The sequence below is a fragment of the Salvelinus fontinalis genome, chromosome 26 (assembly GCF_029448725.1).
Source record: "Salvelinus fontinalis isolate EN_2023a chromosome 26, ASM2944872v1, whole genome shotgun sequence".
Classification (NCBI taxonomy): domain Eukaryota; kingdom Metazoa; phylum Chordata; class Actinopteri; order Salmoniformes; family Salmonidae; genus Salvelinus; species Salvelinus fontinalis.
In genome coordinates, this window is record NC_074690.1 from 39,616,441 (window position 1) to 39,634,320 (window position 17,880).

The following is a 17,880-nucleotide window of genomic DNA, read 5'->3' on the forward strand; positions in this document are numbered from 1 at the left end:
TGTATCAGTACCGCATAGGCCTTTGATGGTTGTTTTACATCATGTGTGCCAATATCATCCAGAGAACTACTTACAATAGTGATATGAACATTATCACAGCAAAGGCACCTGTTTTGCATGTACAACTTGTCCTCCACCAACACAAAGTCACTTTTAACTTGTTTCATAGCTTTCTAACTTATTTTACCCCAAGAAGTTCAAATGTTATGATAACACCCGAAGGCAGCAGACAGACTGCTGTTGCTCCACACCGTCAGAGAGATGGAGGGCAAGGTGTTTACTGCTACACCACCGTCCTTAGATACCAACCAGCCTAAGGCCAGAACACACATACGTACACACACATACGTGCACAGTAACACACGTACGCAAACACGCGTGCGTGTACACGCGCACACACACATACGCATACACGCGCGCAAACACACACACACACACACACACACAAACACACACACAGCATCCCCATCTCTCTTTGATGTCTCCCCCACACCCCATACACACTTCAAACACTAAAACACCTTTGAACCTAGGAGAAATTTATGGAAATGGTCAGTAATGGCATTTGGAGTGGGAGTGAAGTTTGTTGCTTTAAAGACATCTAAGCAAGCACTGTCTGCAACTCAAATTTCTGATGTATTTCGTTACTTTTCATAATGATTTTTCAGATGTTTTGCCTGATTTTGTTTGGCAGAGAATTTGACGCATAGGTTCTGATTTAGCACAAGCTAGTCCTTAATTATTCAGTACATGAGTATCCATGTCCATCATGACAGCACCTAACTGCCTTGCCCGCCTGTACTGAACGCATGCATTAGTCCACTGAGCAGAAGCCTAGGCGTTTGCTCTGGGAGCTAACATAGACAGATCTCAGACAAGGGGAGAATCTCAACTGCATTTCCTTGTTCCTCTCCTGATTCCCATTAGATGAAAAGGTCAGAGGGGAGGGACCTCTGACCTTATCATCCAATGGATTTTGAGAAGGAGGTGAGGAGAGAGGACGCAAGTAATCAAGGAAATGCAGTTGAGATTCTCCCAAGCTTACTCATCACACTAGTTAGGCCAATAGTTATACTTAATACCAGACCCAGATATTGTAGGAGAGATGAGAGAGATGAGAGATTCATGGTGGTTAGGCCTTTGGAAGCTCCTCTTCTCCTCTCTTCTGCTCCGGTTACGTTCCCTCTCTGCTCCATCGCTATCAGTTTCTCCCAGGCCTTTGGAACAGGGACTCATCTCCCTGGCCTCAGCACTGATACCAGATGGCCCTAAGCCCTGTGTGGAGATGAAAGCACACATGCATGCACACAGACACACACACGCACAGACACACACACACACACACACATACACAAACATACACAGTCACACGCTGAGACCGAATGTGCCAACACTAAATGAGATGCTAGAGTCTGAGATGGGAGATTGGAGTTAGCTAAGTGTGCACTGCTACTGCGGGGGTGGGGGAGGATAAAAAGAGGTTCGGGGAGAGAGAGCGGTGTGTGTGTGTGGGAAGGGGGAGGCTTTGTAAGGAAAAGGAAGAGGGGTGATGTGAATATGAGCTGGGCTGGAAAATGGAAGATCTCGCTCGAATTGTGCTTTTGGGGTCAGCAGTGTGTGTGTGTGTGTGTGTGTGTGTGTGTGTGTGTGTGTGTGTGTGTGTGTGTGTGTGTGTGTGTGTGTGTGTGTGTGTGTGTGTGTGTGTGTGTGTGTGTGTGTGTGTGTGTGTGTGTGTGTGTGTGTGTGTGTGTGTGTGTGTGTGTGTGTGTGTGTGTGTGTGTCAGTGTGGAGATAGGGGGAGGGGTGAGAGGATGATCTGACTTGAATTGTGCGTATGAATCTTTCATCCTGTTCTCTACACTCGTCTGATGCTCTCTGATGCGCTCTGAGCTCTGGTGGGGGAGAGGAGCATTTCACAGTCTGTTTTTAGTTTCTAGGACAGAGCAGATGAGAACACACACACACTTGCCTACACGCATGCACACATACGCATGCACGCACGCACTTACGCACTTATGCACACACACACACACGCACACACACACACACACACACACACACACACACACACACACACACACACACACACACACACACACACACACACACACACACACACACACACACACACACACACACACACACACACACACACACACGGCCCTGAGCCCCTAGGGCCAGGATTTACTAGTAAAGCGTTTAATGAATGAATTGATGAGAAGCAGCTAATGATTGCAGTGGAGTGACGAGGGGCATTATCCTATCTACCGCATATGTTTATGATAGAGAGAGAGGAAGGGATGCAGGGAAATAGAGAAAGTCAGGGACAGAGGAAGAGAGGGAGAGAGAGAGAGAGAAAGAGAGAAAGAGAGTATGGGATAAATAGAAGAGTGATATAGAGAAAGGAGTGACCAATACAGATAGAGATATTACCACAAAGAGAGAGATAGAGAGTGAAAGTGGAAGAGAGAGAAACGAATTCTCCTATAGAGTTTGGTAATCACGCTGTAGAAGAGTCTAGGCTCCAGTAGCTCTCTACTCTCATCTAATCACTCTTGCCCCCATAGACCCTCCGTGTGATTTACATTACTGATGCAACGCCTTGCTCTGGGTGTATTTGTGTGTTTCACACTCCTGATGCAACACTTGCCACAACCAGCGTATGTGTGTGTCAATTTCTCTCTCTGTCTTCGGTTTGTGAATATTTACTTATCGGTTTGTCTGATTTATGTGTTCAATGAAGTCAGCAGGCGTGCTGATCGCAGCAGTGGCGTGAGGGGGCGGATGATGTCACACTATTGTGTGTGTGTGTGTGTGTGTGTGTGTGTGTGTGTGTGTTTGTGTGTGTGTGAGCTTGTTCGCGCTTCAAACTTTAATGTGCCAGCCCACCACTTTCTGTTGGTCTGATAACACGGATCCCTGAAGTCATCAAAAAAACACAAAGCACAGCAGGCCTCCGCTTTCATGTCGCCGTATTCAGAACCCAGAACACACACACACACACACACCAACTCCCACCGCCCCCTTTTACCACACACACATAGCCCTCACCCCTTCTGACCCCCAACACACACACGTGTCTGCCACCCCCGCACATGACAAATGCTCTAGGCCTAATGTTGGGTTTATCCACTGATTACATATGAAAGTAAATTCATGTCTGTGTGCCTAGTCCTCTGCATTGTGTGTATGCATATGTGGGGTTAGTATGTGTGTATCAAAGCAGGCTATGGTACAGTCCTCTAGCCTATAGCCCAGTTACGGTATGAACCTTTACACAGAGCTGTCTTGGCAGAGACAACTCTGGGTGCTGCTGGGATAGAGCAAACACTCACTCTTTCTCCTAGTCTCATTTCCTTCTCTCTCTTCATTTCTCATGTCCTTGTTGACAGTACAGACTACAGTATTTTTGGGCTGTGCCTCTGACCATACGGCTCTTCCTCTTGTCCCTCCAGAGGACAGGAAGCTGTTTGTGGGGATGCTGAACAAGCAGCAGACAGAGGAGGATGTGTACCGCCTATTTGAGCCCTACGGCGCCATCGATGAGTGCACCGTACTAAGAGGTCCTGACGGAAACAGCAAAGGTATATGAACCTTTCTTTCTTATTCTCTCTTACTTTATCGCTTTCAAACACACTTGTAGGGGATACTCTAGTAGATTCCATGGCATTAGCTAGGGTTGTTGGGTTGAATATGCACAAAAGGACGAAATACTTTCTCTTCATCCATCATTCTAGCAACATTTTGTAGTCAGTCTGACACCAATCTTATTGATAGACTCGGATGATCTGCCGATGTATTCCAGGACAGAAATGTTTTACATATTCCATTTTCTGTCTGTCTCATACCTGTCTCTCATGTCACAATGATGTTGTTCTGCCTGTATACACACACACACGCGCACACACACACACACACACACACACACACACACACACACACACACACACACACACACACACACACACACACACACACACACACACACACACACACACACACACACACACACACATTCTCCCGATGTGTCATACCTGCATCTCCCAGGTCAGAGTGATGTTCCGTCTGTGTGACAGCTGACACAATGGCTTGACTCTGCAGTGACAGAAGTCATTTCACACACCACACTGAGATATATACCTGACAGGCATCGCATGAGAGCACACACACACTGGTCACATACCACAGCAATATTGTAGTCAGGACTGTGAAGACACTATCGCTCAAAGAAGCGAAAAATGTGAGTGAGGAAAAGAAAAGAGTGTGAATACGACACTCGTTTTGAGAGGAAAGCGAGACAGCTATACAGACTCTCTCAACTTCCTTCTCTCTCAATTCAATTCAATTCAAGGGGCTTTATTGTAATGGGAAACATATGTTAACATTGCCACAGCAAGTGAAGTAGTTATAATATACAAAAGAGAAATAAACAATAAAAATGAACAGTAAACATTACACTCACAGAAGTTCCAAAATAATAAAGACATTACAAATGTCACATTATGTATATATTATGTATGTATTATGTATATATACAGTGTTGTAACGATGTGCAATTTCTCCTACCCCATCTCTCTCCCTCCCACTAACCCCTCTGTCTTTCTCTGTCCCTCTCTCTCTCTTGCTCGCTCTCTTTCTTTCTTTCTCTCTCAATTCAAAGAGCTTTATTGGCATGGGAAACATATGTTTTCATTGCCAAAGCAAGTTAAATATAAAATAAACCAAAGTGAAATGAACAATAACAAAAAGAACAGTATTACACTCACAAAGTTACAAAGGAAAAGAGATATTTCAAATGTCATATTATGGCTATATACTGGACAGTGTGATAATGATGTGCAAAGAGTTAAAGTACAAAAGGCCAATAGGTCATACATCTAGCTGCTGTGATGACACACTGTGGTATTTCACTCAATAGATATGGGAGTTAAACAAAATTGGATTTGTTTTAGAATTCTTTGTGGGTCTGTGTAATCTGAGGGAAATATGTGTCTCTAATATGGTCATAGAGTGCCTGGCAAAAGTATTCACCCTCCTTGGCGTTTTTCCTATTTTGTTGCGTTACAACCTGTAATTTAAAATAATTTTTATTTGGATGTCATGTAATGGACATACACAAAATAGTCCAAATTGGTGAAGTGAAATTTAAAAAATGACTTGTTTAAAAAAAGAAAAGAAAAAGAAAAGTGGTGGGTGCATATACAATAGTATGTGTATAGTGTATGTATTCACCCCCTTTGCTATGAAGCCCCTAAATAAGATGTGGTGCAAGCAATTACCTTCAGAAGTCACATAATTAGATCAATCAAGTCCACCTGTGTGCAATCTAAGTGTCACATGATCTGTCACATGGTCTCAGTATATATACACCTGTTTTGAAAGACCCAGAGTCTGCAACATCGCTAAGCAAGGGGCACCAACAAGCAAGCGGCCTATGAAGACCAAGGAGCTCTCCAAACAGGTCAGGGAAAAAGTTGTGGAGAAGTACAGATCAGGGTTTGAACATCCCACGGAGCAGCATTAAATCCATTATTAAAAAGTTGAAAGAATATGGCACCACAATAAATCTGTCAAGAGAGGGCCGCCCACCAAAACTCACCGACCAGGCAAAGAGGCAACAAAAAGAACAAAGATAACCCTGAAGGAGCTGCAAAGCTCCACAGCAGAGATTGGAGTATCTGTCCATAGGACCACTTTAAGGCGTACACTCCACAGAGCTGGCTTAACGGAAGAGTGGCCAGAAAAAAGCCGTTGCTTAAAGAAAAAAATAAGCAAACATGTTTGGTGTTCACCAAAAGGCATGTGGGGGACTCCCCAAACATATGGAAGAATGTACTCATATGAAACTATGAAACTAAAATTGAGCTTTTTGGCCATCAAGGAAAATGCTATGTCTGGCACAAACCCAACACCTCCCATCACCCCGAGAACAGCAGGGACTGAGAAACTGGTCAGAATTGAAGGAATGATGGATGGCGCTAAATACAGGGACATTTTTGAGGGAAATCTGTTTCAGTCTTCCAGAGGACAAGACCCTAAGCATACTGCTAAAGCAACACTTGAGTGGTTTAAGGGGAAACATTTAAATGTCTTGGAATGGCCTAGTCAAAGCCCAGACCTCAATCCAATTGAGAATCTGTGGTATGACTTAAAGCTTGCTGTACACCAGCGGAACCCATCCAACTTGAGGGAGCTGAAGCAGTTTTGCCTTAAAGAATGGGCAAAAACCCCAGTGGCTAGATGTGCCAGGCTCATAGAGACATACCCCAAGACACTTACAGCTGTAATTGCTACAAAAGGTGGCTCTACAAAGTATTGACTTTGGGAGAATGAATAGTTATGCATGCTCAAGTTTTCATTTTTTTTGTCTTATTTCTTGTTTGTTTCACAATAAAAAATATTTTGCATCTTCAAAGTGGTAGGCATGTTGTGTAAATCAAATGATACAACACCCCCCAAAAATCTATTTTAATTCCAGGTTTTAAGGTGACAAATTAGGAAAATGTGAAGGGGGTGAATACTTTCACAAGCCACTGTACATTTGGCAGGAGGTTAGGAAGTGCAGGCTTAGATTCCACCTCATTTTCTGGGCGGTGTGCGCATAGCCTGTCTTCTCTTGAGAGCCAGGTCGGAGGCCTCTCTCAATAGCAGGGCTATGCTCACTGAGTCTGTACATAATCAAAGCTTTCCTTAATTTTGTCAGTCACAGTGGTCAGGTATTCTGCCACTGTGTACTGTCTGTTTAGGGACAAATAGAATTTTAGTTTGCTGTGTTTCTTGTTAATACTTTCCAATGTGTCAAATTATTCTATTTTTGTTTTCTCATGATTTGGTTGGGTCTAATTATGTTGCTGTCCTGGGGCTCTGTTTGTGTTTGTGAACAGAGCCCCAGGACTAGCTTGCTTAGGGGACTCCTGTCCAGGTTCATCTCTTTGTAGGTGATGGCTTTGCTATGGAAGGTTTGGGAATCGTTTCCTTTTATGTGGTTGTAGAATTCATTGGCTCTTTTGTGGATTTTGATCATTAGCGAGTATCGGCCTAATTCTGCTCTGTAAGCATTATTTGGTGTTTTACATTGTACACAGATGATATTTTTGCAGAATTCTGCATGCAGTCTCAATTTGGTGTTTGTCCCATTTTGTGAATTCTTGGTTGGTGAGCAGACCCCAGAACAACCATAAAGGGCAATGTGTTCTATAACTGATTTAATTATTTTTAGCCAGATCCGAATTGGTATGTCAAATTTGATGTTCCTTTTGATGGCATAGGCCCTTCTTGCCTTCTATCTCAGATCGTTCACAGCTTTGTGGAAGTTACCTGTGGCGCTGATGTTTAAGCCGGGGTATGTATAGTTTTTTGTGTGCTCTAGGGCAATAGTGTCTAGATGGAATTTGTATTTGTCGTCCTGGCAGCTGGACCTTTTTTGGAAAACAATTATTTTGTCTTACTGAGATTTACTGTCAGGGCCCGGGTCTGATAGAATTTGTGCAGAAGATCTAGGTGCTGCTGTAGGCTGTCTTTGGTTGGGGACAGAAGCACCAGATCATCAGAAAACAGTAGACATTTGACTTCAGATTCTAGTAGGATGAGGCCGGGTGCTGCAGACTGTTCTAGTGTCCTGCCAATTCGTTGATATATATGTTGAAGAGGGTGGAACTCAAGCTGCATCCCTGTCTCACCCCACGTCCCTGTGGAAAGAAATGTGTGTGTTTTCTGCCAATTTTAACTGCAAACTTGTAGTTTTTGTACATGGATTTTATAATGTCATATGTTTTTGCCCCAACACCGCTTTCCATCAATTTGTAAAGCAGACCCTCATGCCAAATTGAGTCAAAAGCTTTTTTGAAATTTACAAAGTATGAGAAGACTTTGCCTTTATTTTGGTTTGTTTGTTTGTCAATTAGGGAGCGCAGGGTGAATACGAGGTCTATCGTATGGTCATTTGGTAAAAAGCCAATTTGACATTTGCTCAGTACATTGTTGTCACTGAGGAAATGTACGAGTCTGCTGTTAATGATAATGCAGAGGATTTTCCCAAGGTTGCTGTTGACGCGTATCCCACGGTAGTTATTTGGGTCAAATTTGTCTCCACTTTTATGGATTGGGGTGATCACTCCTTGGTTCCAAATATTGGGGAAGATGCCAGAGTTGAGGATGAAAAAAGTTTTTAAAAGTATAGCCAATTGGAATTTGTTGTCTGTATATTTTATCATTTAATTTAGGATACCATCAATACCACACACCTTTTTGGGTTGGAGGGTTTGTATTTTGTCCTGTAGTTCATTCAATGTAATTGGAGAATCCAGTGAGTTGTGGTAGTCTTTAATAGTCAGTTCTAAGATTAGCATTTGATCATGTATATGTTTTTGCTGTTTGTTCTTTGTTATAGAGCCAAAAAGATTGGAGAAGTGTCTTATCTATAGATCTCTGTTTTGGATAGATAACTACGTATTTCTGTATAGTTTTAGTGATTCACCATAGTGAAGGCGTAAGGCTCAGGTTTTCTGTGTCTCTATGTTTTTGGTTAGACAGGTTTCTCAATTTCTTTCTTAGGTTTTTGCATTCTTCATCAAACCATTTGTCATTGTTGTTCATTTTCTTAGGTTGTCTGATTGTAATTATTTGATTTATCTTGCTCTCGCTCTCTCTAGGTTGTGCATTTGTGAAGTTCTCTACTCATTCTGAAGCGCAGTCTGCCATCAGTTCCCTGCATGGGAGTCAGACCATGCCGGTAAGTACAATACACGCAAACACACACACACACACACACACACACACACACACACACACACACACACACACACACACACACACAAACACACACACACACACACACACACACACACACACACACACACACACACACACACACACACACACACACACACACACACACACTGATCCATGCTGTGTTCCTCTCTCTAGGGAGCGTCGTCCAGCCTCGTGGTGAAGTTTGCAGACACAGATAAGGAGAGGACCATACGGCGCATGCAGCAGATGGCTGGACAGTTTGGCATCTTCAACCCCTCTGTCGCCCTACCTACGTTCAGCAGCTACAGTAGCTATGCACACGCCGTAAGCACATACACACACACACGCAATTTGGTATTGGTCACTCTGACGCCTCACTGACAGCTTGCTTTCATTCCACTTCTCCCTCCCTCTCTCCCCCTTCTTCCCCCGATCCACCTCCTATCCCTATCAGTTGATGCAGCAGCAGCAGGCAGCGGTGATGGCCGTGTCTCAGGGGGGCTACCTAGCCCCCAGCCTCTCCTTCCCCTCCGCCCAGATCCACCAGTTGGGGGCGCTAGCAATGAACGGTCTGCCGCCCAACCCCCTCAATCTCGTGTCAGGTCAGTCATGTCGGATAAATCAGCAATATGCGTGACGAGTAAGGTGGGAGACCTGGAAACTCATGTTAGCTCCCAGAGCTAGTGCTAGGCTGTAGCTCGGTGGGCTAAGAGTCTCGAGGTGCTCAGACAACCTGGGTTCAATACCGGGTCAGTTACATATGAGTCTTGGAAATGTGTGATATCACATTTCACTTCACAGTCCTGGGATCTATCGCTCTGACTGGGGGTAGTTTTTAGGCTTGGGCGATATACCGTTTATACCGTATATTTAAAAAAATATTATACAAAATTAGGGGTTGGGGGGTGCGTGCCATGCCACTGCTCATAACTATAAGAAATCTAAGATGTGTCAAATAAGTGATACCCAGCTCAGGGGTCCAGCTATGCTTGTGGTTTGCTAACTGGCTGCTAAGTGGCTCGATGTCAAGACCAAGCATCTTGGTTACAGCAGAGGCATTCAATCCCCTCCTGAATCAAGATCCCTGTTGCTTTAAAAAAATGGCCCCTTGTGTGCACTTCCAGTAATACCGTAAACCCTAGTAAGACACAGAAACGGTATAAAAATCTAGATACCGCCAAACCCTAGTAGTTTTACAATTCACCGTTGATCCCACAGAATCAATACAGTGTAATTCTGCACTGGAGACACATTATAGACAGACTGCCTTTGTATTCTTACTTAGTCTACTGTAGATGTTTGTATCATGGCACAAGGCGAGGCCCAGATGCAGATGGTTGGAGTCTTACAATGTTTATTAATACAAAAGGAGTAGGCAAGAGAATGGTCGTGGACAGGTGAAAGGTCAAAACCAGATCAGAGTCCAGGAGGTACAGAGTGGCAGACAGGCTTGTGGTCAAGGCAGGCAGAATGGTCAGGCAGGCAGAGTGGCAGACAGGCTCGTGGTCAAGGCAGGCAGAATGGTCAGGCAGGCGGGTACAGAGTGGCAGACAGGCTCGTGGTCAAGGCAGGCTGAATGGTCAGGCAGGCGGGTACAGAGTCCAGAAACAGGCAAGGGTCAAAACCGGGAGGACTGGAAAAAAAGGAGAAAGCAAAAAGCAGGAGAACAGGGAAAACCGCTGGTTGACTTGGAACATACCAGACAAACTGGCACAGAGAGACAGGAAACACAGGGATAAATACACTGGGGAAAACAAGCGACATCTGGAGGGGGTGGAGAATAACAACGAGGACAGGTGAAACAGATCAGGTGTGACAGTTTGACATTTCTCCCTCAAGTCAGTTGTGATCAATGAATTGCTTGAGAGAGTGTTCACACCTGGTTTCTAGGTTTAAATCAGTTTCTGGGAACCAGCAGACAATGTGGTCTATAAACTATGTACAGGAAAAGACCTTTAGTGAAATGTATTCTACTATGGTTGTTACAGTCTCTCTCTCTCTCTCTCTCTCTCTCTCTCTCTCTCTCTCTCTCTCTCTCTCTCTCTCTCTCTCTCTCTCTCTCTCTGTCTCTCTGTCTCTCTGTCTCTCTGTCTCTCTGTCTCTCTGTCTCTCTGTCTCTCTCTGTGTGTGTATTGCGCCAAATTGGAGTCTGGTTTTATAGATCACATGGTTCGTATTACTGTGGGGGAATCTCTGTGGTCCTTGAAAGTGTATCATGTTTTATAGTCCATTAATGAACAGATACTGTATCTCGTTAACGCTTTCTATCATTCTCTCTCTCTGTCCCTTCCTCCCTATACTCTACTGTATTGCTCTCACTCTGTCTTTCCCTCTCTCTTACACACACATCGCTAAAGACTATCCTATCACAAATACTGTACACAGAATCGTGCAGGCGAATTACAATGCAAATTGAAGGCCCTAGCCGTCCCGAGGCTGTATCAGTTTAGGACAGACAAACATCCAATCCATTTCACTGTGGGAGAATGTCTTTATTTGTCCCAGCTGTAGATAAGGCAGTGAGCAGTGAGCACAGTGAAATGCCCCTGCTGCTGCCTTAGTGAGCAGAGCCGGGTTGCTCTGTCTTACAGCAGCATATCATTGTGTTGCCATTCTGACATCGCAGAGTGATTTTATCACCATGTGAGCTTTGAGATACCTGCTGTTACACACACACACACACACACACCCACACACACACACACACACACACACACACACACACACACACACACACACACACATGCACACTCTCTTTCTCTCTATTCTGTATATCCCTCTCTCTCCCTTTCTCTCTCATGCACATTAAGTCCAATCCTTGTGCCGTGCAGTGAACATTTTTGTCTCCGGTGTAGTGAATTTTCATTTCCCCCCTGCAGGTCTGAGCTCTCCTCCATCCGCCCTGCCCTCCTCCCTGACCAGCCTGGTGGCCCCAATGATGAACGGGTACACCGGCCTCACCCACCAGGCTAACGGGCACCCTCTAGAGACCCTCTACACCAATGGCCTGCCGACCTACTCCACCCAGAGCCCTACTGCTGCAGACACACTGCAACAGGCCTTTACTGGGGTACAGCAATACACAGGTACAGTACACTACACATCTCTGATCTCTAACCCTGACCTTGATACCTCCAGGTCTTCACCAGAGTCTGTTGAATGTGACTGATGAAATATTATCAACTCAATCCCCACTCTCTTTTCTTTTTCACTTCATCCCCCTTCATGCCTGTCTATCGCTCTCTCCTCTCTCTCTCCCTTTCTCTCTCTCCTCTTTTGTCATTTACTTCTCTTCTCTCTCTCTCTCTCTCTCTCTCTCTCTCTCTCTCTCTCTCTCTCTCTCTCCTCTTTTGTCATTTACTTCTCTCTCTTCTCTCTCTCTCGGTCTCTGTCTCCCTCACACTTTCTCTCCTCTGTAGCCATCTACCCAGCAACTACACTCACCCCTCTAGGTCAGTCACTTTCACAACACCCTCAGGTCATTGGCCAACAGCAGAGGGAAGGTGAGGGTGAGGAACTATATTTACTAATTCTTCATCATCATGATCATCATTGTCAACAACATCATGAGTGTCGTCATCATTGTGATTTTGTGTGTATTAAAAATGGACTGCACCATCATGATACTAGCGTCAGTGCCTCCAACTGTGTGTGTCTGTGTGCCTGTGTGTCTGTCTGTGTGTGTCTGTATTCCAGGACCAGAGGGCTGTAATCTGTTCATCTACCACCTGCCCCAGGAGTTTGGCGATAACGAACTGATGCAGATGTTCCTGCCCTTCGGCAATGTTATCTCCTCCAAGGTATTCATGGACAGAGCGACCAATCAGAGCAAGTGTTTCGGTGAGTGACACCACTTCTAAACAATCAAAACAAGCACCTAGCTGATTGACACTACCACTGACCATTCCGAGCATCTGTCTGTGTCTGTATGTATGCAGGCTTTGTGAGCTTTGATAACCCGGGCAGTGCCCAGGCTGCCATCCAAGCCATGAATGGTTTCCAGATTGGTATGAAGAGACTCAAGGTGCAACTCAAACGTCCCAAAGACGCCAGCCGCCCCTACTGACACCCCCCAGCACAGGTAAGATACTGTCCACTATTATACATAATATAATGAAGTTACTAGTGTTGTTATCGATGCTGTTTCACCCTGATTTTAGCTGCCTTACATTGATCAAAAACTGCATAGCAAAGTTATACTTCACAGTAGTCTCTCGAGTCAGGTTCCAGTGTTTCTCTTTCCCTCTCTTCCATTCCCCTCCCTTTCTCATGATCTGTATTTCTCGTCCCTCTTCTTTCCACTTTCCCCCTCTTCCTTTCTCTTCCCCCATAGGTTTAATCAGAGGTATGGAGGACGTCTTTGATTGAATAAGACATTTTGTGTTGAATAAGACATTTTGTGAAAGGAAAAAACAAAAAAGTGATTCTGTTTTTAAAACAATGGAAAATAGACTTCATATGGGAGTTGGGAAGACATCTCTTTTTATCTTCAATCATATCTGACTGGCAGAGGAGGACTCACAGCTCTGCACCAGTGAAGGTTTGGCATCACAGATGAGAGAGCAATGGGATGATGCATAGGATAGAACAAGACATTCAAAACAAACAGAAAACTTTTTTAAAGATACAAACACACAAAAAAAACTATTTAGAATCTTTGGAGACTTGAGAGTGAAGAAGAACACCACAGACAGACTAAGAAACATTGTTAAAAATAATATGGATTTATGATGAACTCAAAGAGGAGTCTAGTGAACAAAAAGAGACTTCAGGTTTTTCCTACCATGTAATGGACAAATGAGGGTTCAAACTTGATCTGAGGATTCTAAGTATATCTGGAAAAAAAGATTTCTTTCTCTGTGAGTCCTGAACCTGCTCTTTCTCAAGTTTCCATAGCAACCGAGCAAACTGCACCCCCTTGGGATCTGAGGACCAAATGTTTTTCTCTTTAACAGTCTTGTACAAAATACTAACAATCATATAATACAATACAGTATAATGTTTAGTCTAGTACAAACTAACAATCATTAAATACTTAAATGCAGTATTCTACCTTTAGTTTAGTACACATAACAGTGACAGAGAAGTACTTCAGGTCGGCATTGGATTATTCACCATCAGTGTACTGCTGACTACTAAGGAGTATGTAAATGTAAAATGGGATCATGTAGAATTCAGTTTGAGAGGTTAGTGAGGAAGAATGTTGCCCCGAGCTCTATCTGTGGGATGGAATACATTATGAAGTGTTTGTTTGTTTGTTTGAAAGCCACCTTTTATCATCCTTTTACTGATAGGCTACACTTTCTCTTTGGGCACTCAGTTTGACCCTTGAACTTTTAGTTTTGTCTCCCTCTGTGCAGCAACCACTCTGAGCCTCCATTCTATTCAAAGTTGCCCATAGGCACAGATGTAGGATTAGCTCACTTTGCCCAAATACTAACCTTAAGCATTAGGAAGAAAATGCTAAAGGGGCTATGTCATCCTACTTCATTCTATTCTGCCTATAAAGCAAAGGCTATTGGCTCACATTCCGTTTCAGAAGCTTACTACAGTTCTCGGCTCAGGGGTTAAAAGGTCTCGAGTCAGGTGTGCCTAATGTTCGGATGAGATTGTCCATAGAAACTGATCTTAAGTCAGTTTTCTGGTTAAGGTGGTTAATGGTAAAAGTTACAATTTGGGGAGGGCCAGCTGATCTAAGACCTGTGTGTCCACTTTGATTAGCCAGTAGATTTAGCAGGATAGATTGCTTCGTTCATTGAGTCTGTTGACAAAGAAAGTATTTGTGTATTTACATTTCAGGGATTATTTTAACTAGGGCCAGGAGTATTTTCTGGTCAGGTCAAATGCTCCGGAAAAACTCCTTTAACTTACCATAACACAAAAAAACACTAGTACAGATGTAGGATCTTAATTTGAGCCAGTTTTCTACAGCAGGAAAATAGTCCTGCAGCAACAGGACATTTTAATTATTATGTGGATTATACTGTAATTAATGGACATTTTTGTAGAGGTTGATAACATTTTTAGTAAGGGAAAACCAAGTCTGAAATTTCAAAGTAGAAATGACAAACTTCAGAAGCCTTTTTAAACCTCAAATGTACCGCATTGCAGGAAGGTTCTCCTGCAACAGGGTGATGAAATTAAGATCCTACATCTGTATGGCACAGGTTAGAATTTGTTTATGGCTCAAGCTATTTTATCATTGTCTAACTTCACTGTGACTTTTTTTTTTCAACATATATAACTATATGGCTCATATCAATTTGAGCCTGCATTGCAGTACTATTCACACTCATAAAACAGGACTAGCTTTTCTAAAGTAAGTCAGACTCCTCTCACATAGATGCTCATGCTAGAAAGCCTCCCCTCACGTAGATGTGTGCCGTTTTGATGGAAAAGACTGGTTGAATCCAGCCAGTTATCTTGTGAGGGGAGGCGTCATCGTCAGCAGCACAGAGCGGTGCAGAGTTAGAGTAGAAAGCCTTCTGATCCATTTGAGTCTGACTCCATTACATTTTAAGGAGGTGCCTGCAGTCCCCTCTCGCTTGCATTTGGGTGAATGTTTTATTCAGTATGAAGAGAGGGAGTGGAGACTACTTTACTGGGAGTAGACTTCAAATCTGCTTTTAAAGAGCTATACAAGGTCAAATGTTGAGCACAAGTCATTCTTTGTGCTGTGCAGGACAGGTTGGGAATTCTGTCACAGTACCTCCCTCAGGGAACACAAGAAACCAATGGAGGAACATCAAAACACACTCTAGAATACATTGGAGGATGATTCCAAGAGACACTCAAGGATGGAGGGAGGGAAGGAAGGGATGTTTTCCATCTTTTTCCTTCATTTTTTGGTCATCACATATTCAATAGTGAACCATATTTTCACTAACTCCTAGTGAATGTTACTGCCTATATTACTTACAGACCATTCCTGACCCTCATATAAGTGAAGTTGCCAAGTAATGTTTAATCGTTCTATGAATTCTAATATGTACATTTAATTATCTTGTAACATTCCTGGCCAGTTGGCAGCCGAGCGATAAATATGAAGTAGCTATTTTAGTTTAATCGACATTAGTTTATTCACTGTGCACAGAATCCTAAACCAACCAGAAATATGGATAGACCAATGCACATTTGTATTTATTTTCATGGATTTTAATCATTGCCTAAATCTAGCCTACTTATCATTAGCTAACTGCCAGCCTATTCTATTTTATCTGCATGTCGTTTCCTCTCACAAATATGTATTCAAAGGAAGAAAGTGGCATTTTGATTAGAGTCAAGGGTCAACTCCATTTCAATCACTTGTCAGTTGAACTGGACATTATAACTTCTCTATAGGAATGCAGATAAATTCCTATGTCGACTGTGAAGACAGCAATGTTGGTTTTGATGATGCCTCTGTGAAATGTTTACTGACCAGCAGCCTCTCACCACTGTTCGCAGCCTAGATATCGAGAATTTGTAATTTGTCAAATTGCTATGGTCTGACAGGCTTTAAGCCTTCTCGGGATTATATTTCTATGGCAAGCAGAGCTTGGCCTGCGACTGGTGCAGGAAGACAGTCAGTCTTATGTTTGATTCAGATCCTGAGGTAACAGCAATAGTCCTAGTTGCACTAAGAGACAAGCCGTGCACTACAGTAACCTGACAAGTCCTTTGACCTTTGCTTGTCCTGTAAACATAAAGCAGTAGCCTAAAGGCTAAACGAATGCTATTATTGCCAAGCAGCTGGTTGTAAATGTACTTGTATATTTCTATGTTCTATTCAGGTTCTGGGGTTATATGCTTTTTCAGGGGTTGGGGGACATAAAGATAGTTTACTGTGCTTTTTCTATATACATTTATTAACAATTACCTGAATGAAGCCATGTTACTTTCTATCAAATGACTACCCACTGGGCAAAAAATGGTTGAATCAACGTTGTTTCCACGTCATTTCACCCCCCAAAATTAAATGTGATGATATTGAATCAACGTGAAGAACTGATTGGATTTGGAGAAAGTCATCAACGTGAGGTGAATCTTGTCTTTTTTTCACCCAACCTTTATCCCAAATCCAATGACATGGTGATCTTTTTTGTTGATTTCAGGTTGAATTCATGTTTGTTGACAACTCAACTAAATGTAAATCCAAACTTGACGTTTAACTGATGTCTGTTCTCAGTGGGTACATGTATACTTAACATTCCTACTGCACTACCTCTATAAGGTGATGTGTATAAATCTTTTTTAAAAACAAGACCTCAATTTTCATTTTAAGATGATGGATTTTCATGTGTTTACTGCCAAAATCCACCTTCGTCCATTCGTACTGCTCAACTGGAGGCTTGGATGACGGGAGGGAGTAGGGGGTCATGACATTCTTATGAAGGACGCCGTATGATCATGTACTATGTTTTGAATGCAGTGGGAAAATACAATATAGCTTGATGTAAATAGGAGATCTGTTTTATTTCATAATCTTGTCAGCACACAAATCTTTTCAGGTAACGGGGCGAGGAGGGGAAGAGGGATGGAGAGGGGGTGTTTATGGAGATACTGTCAGTGGGTGGGGTTGACATTTGAAGATGGTGTCTAACGTCAGTGGTTTCTTAGCACAATATACAAAATGTATAGTCGATTGAGAGACAGGGACAAGGACACTTGTGGGTAATGCTGAGGGTAGAAAAGGTGGACATGATGATGTCTGAGAAACCACAGCTCTCTTATCCTGCCCATGTCTCTCCTATACTTGCTGCTTTGACAATTACAATTTTCATATGGTTTAATTTATTTACTTATTTATTAGGTCATATTTAATCAAATGTGTCCTTCTATTTATTATTACCTATCATTATTATGATATTTATTTTTATTTCATGTATTTTTTTTCTTCAGATATCAATGATACAGATTGCTTACTGGGACTTTTTTTCTCTTTCTCCTTTTTCAATTTTACAATAAAATATTCTAATAGTACCTTAATCTCATCTCAAAATCCTTTCTGCAGTGATCATTAACCCCAGCTGTGAATAAATGTGTTTTTGCTGCCCTCTGCTGTTTACTATCTACCAGTTTACAATGCATTACATTACAACGGGCCAGTGGCACCAATTTCTCAACATAAAATAAAGTATGTTATGGGAT

The 17,880-nt window shown here is 42.8% G+C and overlaps 1 protein-coding gene across 2 annotated transcripts in view; it reads left to right on the top strand.

Moving 5' to 3' along the window:
• Positions 1-17,712, top strand: part of LOC129824320 (CUGBP Elav-like family member 5) — a 52,816-nt gene extending 35,104 nt beyond the window's left edge. Inside the window, exons 4-12 of one of the 2 annotated variants that reach the window (XM_055883879.1) lie at positions 3,456-3,584; positions 8,652-8,731; positions 8,926-9,075; positions 9,206-9,353; positions 11,631-11,837; positions 12,171-12,260; positions 12,448-12,591; positions 12,690-12,832; positions 13,085-17,712. In XM_055883879.1, the coding sequence (XP_055739854.1) occupies positions 3,456-3,584; positions 8,652-8,731; positions 8,926-9,075; positions 9,206-9,353; positions 11,631-11,837; positions 12,171-12,260; positions 12,448-12,591; positions 12,690-12,817 (1,076 nt within the window). In that variant the 3' untranslated portion in view covers positions 12,818-12,832; positions 13,085-17,712. The remainder of the gene's footprint in view (positions 1-3,455; positions 3,585-8,651; positions 8,732-8,925; positions 9,076-9,205; positions 9,354-11,630; positions 11,838-12,170; positions 12,261-12,447; positions 12,592-12,689; positions 12,833-13,084) is intronic. The other variant, XM_055883880.1, reaches the window with a different exon arrangement.
• The last annotated feature ends 168 nt before the right edge of the window (positions 17,713-17,880 follow it).